This window comes from Amia ocellicauda, chromosome 12, assembly GCF_036373705.1.
Source record: "Amia ocellicauda isolate fAmiCal2 chromosome 12, fAmiCal2.hap1, whole genome shotgun sequence".
NCBI lineage: Eukaryota > Metazoa > Chordata > Actinopteri > Amiiformes > Amiidae > Amia > Amia ocellicauda.
This window is the reverse complement of record NC_089861.1, coordinates 35,340,744-35,351,460: the sequence shown is the minus strand read 5'-3', so window position 1 is coordinate 35,351,460 and position 10,717 is coordinate 35,340,744. Positions and strand designations below refer to the sequence as shown.

Genomic DNA, 10,717 nt, shown 5'->3' with positions numbered 1-10,717 from the left:
AAAGCCCCGTCACGTTATGAAGGATTCTCCATGCTGAAATAAATAAGTAAATGTTGCGTTAAATAAATAAATATATACATGTCTGGGGATCATTTTACTTATTTGTTTGTTTATATATTCTTTTTTTTTCTATTTATTTCATTAAATATTTATTTTATCCATTCATTTGTTATTCGTGCATTTGTTTATTCATATGTATTCACTTCTACTTCTGCCACTGACAGTGATAGAGATACACATAAAGGCTATACACACAAGTCAAATGCCAAATAACAGTGATGTAATTATATCTGTAGATTTTGGATTGTTAACAATAGAACTCATAATCAGTAACCCTGGGCTTTAAGACCCACCTACAAACATGAAAAAATTACAATAGTGGTATCAATGACTAAATATCCTTAAATCTTATGTTTCTTTATTAAAGTAGAATTGTAACTATATGTGTCCAGGAGTGCTACAGTACAATACAATACAGCAGGGTCTCCAGGACACACACACACAGACATGGATAGCAATACAGATACACTTACAAAGTGCAGAATTGTAAAATGTATTTGATGCTCAGATCTGCTATGAGACACTGTCCCCTGTAACTCGCCTGTGCCCTGCAACACACCTACAGTACAGCAGGGTTCTCCTCCTACAGTTTAAAAAAATCGGTAGTTTCTGTGTTGTGGTTGTCCTAGTGGATTTTGATTTTTGCCTCTTTGCCCCCAAAACTGCCATGCCGCCCCACTGTGGATGATGCTTCCCTCTGCATCTACATAACCCCCCCTCCCACAAATACAAATTCAAATGCATAGAAGCTTTAATAGCATTACTTATTGACATCAGTGTTACCAGAGCATTGACCGACATCTCCAGTGCTGACAGGATGATGGGAACAGTAAATACAGCAATTATACATTTTAGATTTTACTATCTATTTAAAATAGTTTTACATAGAATTATTGTATACACAGTACACACAGTGTCATGGATTCAAAGTGCTGTTTGTCTCTCAGTGTGTGACAGGCAGTGATGTATTGGGCCGCTATCTTTGCTGTCTGAGTGTCCTCCCCCAGCAGCATGGCCGCTCTGTTGTCCCTGCTTAGTGAGTTTAGGTCAGCAGTCAGGCCTACACGTCTGTGGAAGCATGTTTGGGTCAGTGCAGTAAGAAATGGGTCTTGTCCTCCCCTTCCCCCTGCTTCCCTGTCTGCCGGTGTGGGCCTGTCTCTCTCTCTCTCTCTCCAGACTGTGCTAGTTCAGTCTGTACTGGCTCAGGATCTGTCTGTTTGGGACCTTTACTGTGGTCTTTTACTGAACTGGGCTGTTGTCCTTCTGCAGGCTGCGGTGGCACTCTAGCTTGTGTTGCTATAGTGTCTTTGTGCCGTTTCCTGATGTATTCAGCGTTCATCTCCCACTTGGGCTGGTATGGCTGCAGTCACTGAGACGCTGGGCCAGGCTGCTGAGGGCACTCGTCTCTTGGTTCTGCAGCACTGTGTGGCAGTATGTGTGCAGGCTGCTGTGTCTGAGGGGGGCCCAGGACTTCAGGGCTCTCTTGTGCACAGTGAGCAGTAGTGGGAAGCTCCGCTTCTGCCCTGCAGTCATTGTTTGTGATGCTCCTGTGGAGTTGCAGTAGGTATGGCAGAACTCTCTCTCTCTCTCTCTGCTTTTCATCCAGTGTGACTTCTAATTATGTTTATCTGCATTGTTATTTTTTATTTACTTTCTCTCTTTCACTAGGCCATTATATTGAGCTAACCAAAGAAGTTCTTACGATAATTTATAACTAAAAGTTCCTGTCTGAGGTTCTAACGTTTTATGTTGGTGTTCGTCTTTTTAATAAAATAGCCTGTAAAACAAGTCGGTCGGTCTGCTTCAGCGACTCTATGGCGGCCCTCAGTATCGAAACCGCCCTGGTTTGACGTCATCAGCAAGTCCCCTAACCGCCGAGCAGAATCCCGCTACGGGGAGAATGGCAGCCGAGTCCTCCAATCACGTCGCTGGCGCGGTCACACGGGCCCGGAGCAGAGGAGGCGGGCACAGGACGGCCACAGATCCGCCACAATAATGATGATTTTCTGAGTCGGCCTCCGCTTATTTTGGCCATTTAACCGGACTGGGAGATACAACGTCGAAAAACAGAAATCGGGGAGAATAAGACACTCACAACACCGGGCTGTATAGTAGAGCACTACGCCAAAAACGGGCCCCCCTCAGCAGAGGAGACACAGACGATAGGGAGCCGAGGTAAGATGGGCGAACGGAGAGGGCAAGGCCCGGCCTGCGAGCCGCTACAGACCTAGGGACTAAATTGGAGAGCGCCGCCTGACGACCGTCCTGTGCCGCAAGCCCCCGCCGGGCAGGAGCGCCATTCCGCCGGCTCGGCAAAGGCAGGAAAATACGAGAGAGCGCCGCCAAGAGCTCGCCAACAGGCCAGCACCGAAACACACACACACACACACACACACACACACACACACACACACACACATATATATATATATATATATATATATATATATATATATATATATATATATATATATATATATAGAGAGAGAGAGAGAGAGAGAGAGAGAGAGAGAGAGAACGAAAAAATGTATAGTAGCACCTAAACATGTTTAGACAATTTACAATACCAATAGTGTTATTATTACTGTTAACACTATGGCTACTGCTAAAGTCACCTATCATTATTATTAATTCTGCTACTACTGCTATAGTAAATATTATTACAATAACAGTCTGTGTAACACAGTACAGTAATAATGTGCAGTAATGTATTCTTGTGCAGTACATTGTTGACCTGTGCAGTATAGTGTAGACTGCAGTTTTGTCTTGTGTTGTCTGCAGTACAGTGTACAATACAGTGTAGTCTTGTCCAATTCAGTACAGTATAGTACAATAGTCTTGTGCAGTACAGTGTAATAAAGTACAGTATTGTCTTGTATGGTGTATAGTGCAGTACAGTGTACAGTACAATGTAGTCTTGTACAGTACAGTGTAGTACAGTGCAGTATTGTCTTGTGCTGTACAGTACTGTCCAGTAAAATATTTATTTGTGATTTGTCAGTCCAGATAGGCTGTCGCTGACACGGAGGAGGAGAAGATTAAACGGACAGATAAGAAAAGAGAGAGGGAGTGGGGGAGGTGGAGGGAGAGGACCAGAAGCAGCGCCGGAACAACCAAAAAAGAAGGAGATAAAGTAAATGGAAAGACTCAACGGAATGGACTGAGGCAGAGAGGAGAACAAGAGACTTACCCTCTCTCACTCACACTAAAAGTCACACTAACACTCCCTCACTCGCTCTATCTGCCTCCCCCTTGTTCAGTTCCAGCCTCCTGCCATTGTTATCATCATCACGCTGCCCTGTGCCCCTTTTGGCCACCTGCGCTGCCATGTGCGACCAGCAGGGGGAGCCAGAGCTGTACATCCAGCACCAGTATATGTGTAGTGAGTGCGGTCAGCTGTTCAACACGTTGGAAGAAGTGATCCTGCACCAGCAGGAGCACACAGGGCCTGACGCTGAGGGGGCAGGGGGCAGCGAAGAGGAGGTGGCAGGTGGGGCCCTGGGGCTGGAGGAGCCCCAGCTATGCCTGGCCGGGCTGGGGGGCGTGCTGGGGGGGCTGTCGGACAGTCAGTACCAGTGTTTGGAGTGCGGGACGTTGCTCAGGGCGCCGGAGGAACTGCTGCTGCACCAGGAGCTACACATGAGGGAGGGGGGCACGGCGCTGGAGGCAGGAGAGCATGGTGAGAGGGTAGGGGGAAGTGAGGGAGAGGGTGAGGAAGGGGAGAGAGAGGGAGAGGGGGCAGAGATAAGAATGGAGATTTAGAGAGAGAGAGGGAGGATAGAGGAGGGCGGGAGAGAGGGTGGTGGAGGTATAGGGTCTCTAGCCCTGGTTCAGTAGAGCTACAGTACATTGTGTTATTTTACAGTACTGAGTTGTACTCTTGCTAACTGTTGCTGTTGTTGCCCCTCTGCCCCCCCAGAGCTGTGCCAGGTGGTGGAGTCTAGCGCAGAGTCCGCCGGCCTTTCAGCACCCCCACTGACGGCGCAGATTCAGTATCAGTGTCTGGAGTGCCTGGCGCTGTTTGACTCGCCAGAGGTCTGGCTGGCACACAGACAAACGCACAGCAAAGCTGCCGGACACACAGACACAACTGCACAGGAGACTGTGAGTCAAACACTCCCTCACACCCATTCTCACACACATGTACAGACTCGCACACTCTCATGAACATACACCTACTCACACACACACGCAAAGACACACTAATCTCCCTCTCACTATCTCCCTCTTTCTCTGTCTCAGGAGTTGGTGTTGCAGACTGATGGTTCATCAGGTCCATTCCTCAGCGTTCAGAACCTGGTTCTGAGTGAGCAGCGGGCTGGAGAGATCCTCACACTGGCGCAGGTACCGGCTCGGGTCCAAACACTCACACTGCATGGTTCAGGCCTGGTGCTATATGGACTTTACTGTAAGCTGCACTATGACAGTTATTTCTCTCTCTCTCTCTCTCTCTGTCAGGTACTAGCAACACAACAACAGCAGCAGCCATCTCCCTCTCTCCCCCCTTCCTCTTCCTCCTCATCCCGCAGCTTCAGTATTCCTGCCTCCCTCCCTGTTGAGTCCAGCGGTGTTCCCGGGACGGCCACACTTAGGCTGCAGCTCTGCACGGCTCAGGCCCTGGCCGAGGGCACTTCCCTGCCCTCCCTGCCCTCTCGTCGAGCATGTCTGCCCCCCCTCTTGCCCCAGGGCCCCCCACAACCCCTGCCAGCCCCCCGAGTGTCCCCCATCCTGGAGAGTGGTGGCCCTGGTGATAGTGACCGCAACACCAGGGGGACAGTGGCAGAACACAGTTACCAGAGAGGGGAGCTGCTGCTGCTGAGAGTTCCCCCTGCTGGCGGAGAGGGGGTACTGCGGGCAGAGAGGGGGAAGGCAGAAAGAGGAGGTGTGGAGAATGGGGGGGTGGAGGGAGAGAGAGAGGGAGAAGGAGAGGTCGTGATAATTCATCCTTATGAGTGCTCCGAGTGTGCCCTGCTCTTTCACACCCCTGAGGACTTCCTGCACCACCAGGGGGAGCATTTCCTGGGTCAGGACAAGGAGAGTGGGGAGGGGGTGATGGAGACAGGTGTCAGTGGAGGAGGAGGAGAGGGAGAGGCGATAGAGGTGGAGGAAGCTGGTGAAGGAGAGGAGGAGGTGGGATTGTTGCTGAGGGACAGACACTCATCTCTACTCATATCCCACCGCCGCCACCAATACCATCACCGCCAGACCCCCTCCCCCACCACTGCCTTGCCATCTCGCCACCGGAGCTGCACTGCCCCCCCAGCCACTCCCTTGCAGTGTGCGGAGTGCCAGCGCAGCTTCTCCTCAGCCAACCGGTTGTCCGCGCACCGCCGCGTCCACGAGCAGGGCACGCACGAGTGCCCCGAGTGCCGCAAGGTGTTCAAGAAGCCAGGCTCCCTCGAGACGCATCTGCGCACGCACTCTGGTGAGGCGCGCCATCTGTGCCTAGACTGCGGCCTGGGGTTTGCCACCGAGATGACACTCATCATGCACCGGTGAGGGTTGGAGAGGGGAGAGGGAGAGACTTAGTGGGTGGAGAGAGGGAAGGAGGGGATGATTTAAGTGAGGGATGTGGTAGAGGGAAGAGCAAGGGGGATGAGGGAGGTATGTGGGGTGGGGGGGTGATGGAGGGAGGGTAGAGTAGGATGAGGGAGGGGAGTCTGGTACTGTTGGGACAGCAGTGTCAGTTTTTCACATGGAGACCCAGTGTCTGTTCAGAATCACAATAATCTATAGAACAATCAGTTCAATTACCCACCAGAAGAGGAGAGCCCTCCTCTCCCTTCCTAGCAAAAGATGCAGCAGCCAATCATGAAGTTACACAGTTTTGCATGGAGTATCTGTCTGGGGAAATTCCACAACTTGTGTACATCTTAAACTAGAAACTCTTATCTCACCCAGCATGTGGGAGCTGCTCAGCACCTGGTTTCAAGGTCTTGTTCCCACCAATGGGGTATCTCAGATAAATGTTGTAAAGCAAACAACAATATGACTATGGTTTTGCACGTACATAGAAATGAACACAGTAAGAGAGAAGCAAAGGTTATAGAAACCTTAACCCTTCATAACCTCTCCCTCCCCCTGTAGGAAGTCCCACACTGCAGAGCCGCTGCACAGGTGTCAGTTCTGTGCCAAGACTTTCACCAACATGACCAAGTTCCTGTACCACCGCCGCACCCACGGCAACCGCCCGCCCCCGCCAGGCACCACGGTAATGCCTTGCAGCACCGGACACCCTCTCTCTGTCTGAGACACTGTACACACTCGCCCCCTCTTTCTCTCTGCCCCTTCCCCTACTCCCTCTCTCTCTGTGTCCCTTGCCGTTTACTGTGCCTGTTGTTACTGTCATCTCCTTTAGGTGGCAGCATCTCCCAGGAAACCGCTGGCCCACCTGAACCACCCAGCCGTGCCTCCCTGGGACCCGGAAACGGAGAGAGAGAGGGAGGGGGAGCGTGAGAGAGAGAGGGAAAAGGAGAGGGAGAGTGAGAGGGAGAGAGAGGCTTGGGCAGCAGTAGGAGCTGCAGAATCGGCCTGCGTGGCAGAAGAGATGAAGATCGAGATGGCGACACCAGGCAGTGCCCCCTGTGAGATGGGAAGAGATACCATAGCAGGGGAGAGCGACAGAGTGAGAGAGCAGCCGGAGACAGAGAAAGGAGGTGGAGAGGAGGAGGAGGATGGGAGAAGGAGGAGGGAATTGGGTCCTGAACCAGGTCCTGAGCTGGCCAGTGACAGCATGCACGAGGACTCAAACTCAAAGCAAGACGCCGTCCCGCACCATGGCTGCCAACATCCCACTGCTGTCACCACTTCCCCCCGCCCCTCCTCCTACCTGGACTTCACCTGTCCCTCCTGCCCCAAGCGCTTCCCCTCCCAGTTGCGGCTACTACGACACCGGCGGGCGGTGCACGGCTCGGAGCGCCGCTTCCGCTGTGGTGTGTGTGGAAAGCCCTTCAAAAAGCAGGTGCACGTGCGCAACCACCTGCGCACGCACACGGGCGAGCGGCCTTACCAGTGCTCCGACTGTGGCAAGACCTTCTCCTCCCTCGCCAACCTCTCACGCCATGGCCTGACGCACTCCGGCGAGCGCCCCCACCGCTGCGACATGTGTCCCCGTGCCTTTTCGCAGGCCTCCAACCTGCGCCAGCACCGCCTGCTCCATGCCCGCCCTGCCCCCTTCCCCTGCCCTGACTGCCCCGCCGGCTTTGTACGCCCAGCAAAGCTGGCTCTGCACCGCTACGCTCGCCACCCCGGTGCCCCACCCCCATACCCCTGTACCCTGTGCCCGGCCGGATTCCTGCGCAAGCGGTTGCTGGATCAGCACTGCGAAGAACAGCACCCACTCCGTCCAGGAGAGGGGGAGGTGGTGGCTAGGGGCAGTGGGGATGGCGATGTGGCAGGGGCCCCAGCCCAGCCACATCCAGCCTGCGTTTCTGGCCCTGCATCTGTCCTTGTTCCCGTCTGTCAACTCTCCCACTCTACCAACAGCTTGAACCCTGACTCACTCGAAACACTGGCGGCGTCCAGCGTAGCCCACGGCGATGCCCCCTCGGCTGCCCCTTCTGGGCAGCAGACAGGGAACCATCCACCCGCCACTGCCACCGCTGCGGAGCCACACCCTGCCTCCCCCTCCTGCCTTCCACCACAGCTACAGCTGCATCGGAGTTCGGCCACCCAGTCTACTCCCCTCCCGCTTGCCTCCCTCGAGGTTTGTTCCGCCCGGAGCACCACCATCCAGGCCCAGCCAATGGGGCACCGCTGCGGGGAGTGCGGGAAACTGTTGGTGTCGTCCTCAGGACTGGCACTGCACCGGCGCACGCACACGGGCGAGCGGCCCTTCCCCTGCGGCCACTGTGGCAAGCGCTTCCGCCAGAGCACCCACCTGCGCGAGCACCTGCGCACGCACACGGGAGAGCGGCCCCACGCCTGCCCCCGCTGCCCCAAGCGCTTCGTGCAAGCCATGCACCTGGCCGAGCACTTGCGCACGCACACGGGTGAGCGTCCCCACGCCTGCCCACACTGCCCCAAACGCTTCAAGACCTTTTCCAACCTGCGCAGCCACCGCCGCACCCACAGCCGTGCCATTGCCGCAACCACCGTCGGCCCCGCTGCTGCCACTCACACCCGTGCCATCGCTGCCACTCACACCCCCCCATCACACCACCCTCGCACCATCGCCATCGCCATCACTGCCACCGCTGCCACACAGGGGCAGCAGGGAGAGGGACAGGAACAGGGACACAGAGATGGACACACAGAGGGGCAGGATCTTGGACAGGGAGACACAGAAGGACGCGGGTACATGGTCGCACAGGGACACACGGACACAGAGGGACAGGGACATGCAGGCCCCAGAGTGAACAAGCTGAGACCGCACAGCCCCCAGTTCGTGTCGGTCAGTGTTGCTGTCCGGACGCCCAGTGCTGATGGCAGCCCACCCTTGGAACAGAGTGGAGAGGGAGGAGAGGGAGGAGATTCCAGTGTGAAGCAGCCCCTGAGCACAGTTCCTGACCAGCAGAGGGAGCCAGAGAGCCAACCCCAGCTTATACAGGTTCAGGAGCTGCAGGAGGTAAGATAGTGTGTAATAGATAATAGATAGTGTGTGGATTATTATAATCGTTTTTATTACTATTATTTGTAATAATGGTAGAAGTCATAATAGAAATGCCATGAAGTTGTTTGGAATTTACAGTTTTTCTCGATTGCTTGAGCACATTTCTCCAAACAGAATGAACATTTACAAAACAATAAACATGTTTGGCCAAGATGACACAAATCCTTTGCAAAATGCACTCAGACTCTCAAAACAGCAAATTCATGTCACAGAATCAAATCAGTCCATCAAAACAGTATCATTTATCATCTAATGAAAAGTTCTTTCCATCAGCCACTTCACAGTGGCACAATAAACACTAATTGTGAGCATCAATATGACATGGTCAGCCCTGTACCTGCTATCTTTGTCTTCTGCTTGTTTGTAAAATAAATGTATGCACCTGAATATTCATGATGCCAGCAACTAGGGACAGCAATTGAAAATGAAACTTTCTTGTTAGGTCATGTGAAAACATTGTTAGTTTAAATAATAATGCATATATGTTAAGGAGGAGTTTTTCATAATACAATCTGGGTGCATCCTGTTAAAATGCAGAGAAGTCTTGGAATGTGAAATGAGGCAGGTTTTCCATTAAATAGATAGGGAGAAGAGTGCCACCGCAATCCCACACTGCATAGCTTCAGCAAAGACGAAAGAAAAATGGGAGTTGACTCCCATTGATAGGTGTATTGTGTGTGTTACTGTAGGTCACTCTATTCATAAGAGTCTGTGTGTATTTGTATGTCGAGTGTAACACCATCTCACTTTACATTACTGTGTGAGTTTGTTTCAGAGTGGTCAGTCAGTATTAACCTCTACATTTCTCTGCCCTTCCCTCCCTCCTCTGCCTCTCTCTCTCTCTGTCCCAGGCCGCTCCCTCCATTGTGTGTACAGAGCTGGGTGACACGATCACGATCATCGAGACGAGTGAGCAAGCACTGCCCCTCACCCAGGCCATCGAGATGTACCACACTGTGCTGGACAATGGGCTGGATACACTGCTGCAGCACTGAGGGAGGGGGAGACACCAAATGACAGACAGAATTCTACAGTATATCCCATGATACATGCAGACAGACAGACAGACAGACAGACATATGGTTAGAAGAGGGGTACGCCTCAGATGGACGGACAGTATATAAGGAACACAGTCAGACAAACGGACACTTTACAGACAGACAGATGGACAAACAGACCATCTTCTCTGTAGTGAATCACCTGCCAAGAAACATGGCCTGTGACTCACTTACAGTGTGTACATTATTGTTATTAATATTCATATTGTTATAATTATTAATTATTTTGTAAATGACAATTTTTTTTAAACCCTGTTGCTTCCTGTCTGTAATTATTCATTACTGTGAGCACCTGCCCACCCCCCACCTCGCCCTTCACTGTAAATAAACAACTTGTGGAACGGAGTTTGATAATACACTGCCTTCACATTCGCTGTATGTGAGAGTGTGTTAGTGAGAGTGTGTGTATTTGTGTTAGGAGCAGTGGGGCTGGTGAGCCGGTGCTGTATGGTTCTCCACTTGACTCAAACACCTGATTCCGGGACAGACAAATCAGAGACGAGATGAAGAGTTAAGGATTTGCTGCCGTGTTGTTTGATTTATTTTTACAGCTATAAATATTGAAGATCAGATATATTATCGAATTATTGAAATCTCTGTAACAGCTTACACTTACTAGAATCTGAATTTGCATGATAACATATCAACACTCATAGATGGTGTGAAAGCTATAAAAATCAAACCAAAACTGCACAGTGAAACGGAAGGCTGCAACGAAGAAGTGTTGCTGGTGTTTCGGAAGGGGTGTTGAACCTCACTAATACCCTTCAAGAGCAGGGCAGAAAACATGCAGCAAGGGAACTGAGAGAACGGTGAGCTGCAGCTAAAAGCACGCAGCCTCTCTCTCCCTTTCTCTCCCACCTCCTCATCTATTTCCCTCTTCCTCTCCCTGTCTCGGTGTGTCTGATCCACATCAGTCTATTGAATACACGTGTCTATTGAATATATTCCTCTGAGAATCCAGAAATGCAGTATTCTTATATTCATA

General features: G+C 51.7%; 1 protein-coding gene across 2 annotated transcripts; it reads left to right on the top strand.

The window, feature by feature from the left end:
* The first annotated feature begins 1,970 nt into the window (after nt 1–1,970).
* znf526 (zinc finger protein 526) lies at nt 1,971–10,085 on the top strand. 2 transcript variants are annotated; one of them, XM_066719419.1, is made up of 8 exons: nt 1,971–2,235; nt 3,067–3,739; nt 3,980–4,164; nt 4,303–4,404; nt 4,519–5,555; nt 6,148–6,271; nt 6,419–8,626; nt 9,523–10,085. In XM_066719419.1, exons 2-8 carry the CDS (start codon nt 3,388–3,390, stop codon nt 9,664–9,666), a joined length of 4,152 nt encoding a protein of 1,383 aa, XP_066575516.1. In that variant the 5' UTR covers nt 1,971–2,235; nt 3,067–3,387; the 3' UTR covers nt 9,667–10,085. The 2 variants fall into 2 exon arrangements, with proteins under 2 accessions (XP_066575516.1, XP_066575515.1); XM_066719418.1 differs by having other exon boundaries at nt 3,062–3,739.
* Nucleotides 10,086–10,717: the final 632 nt, after the last annotated feature.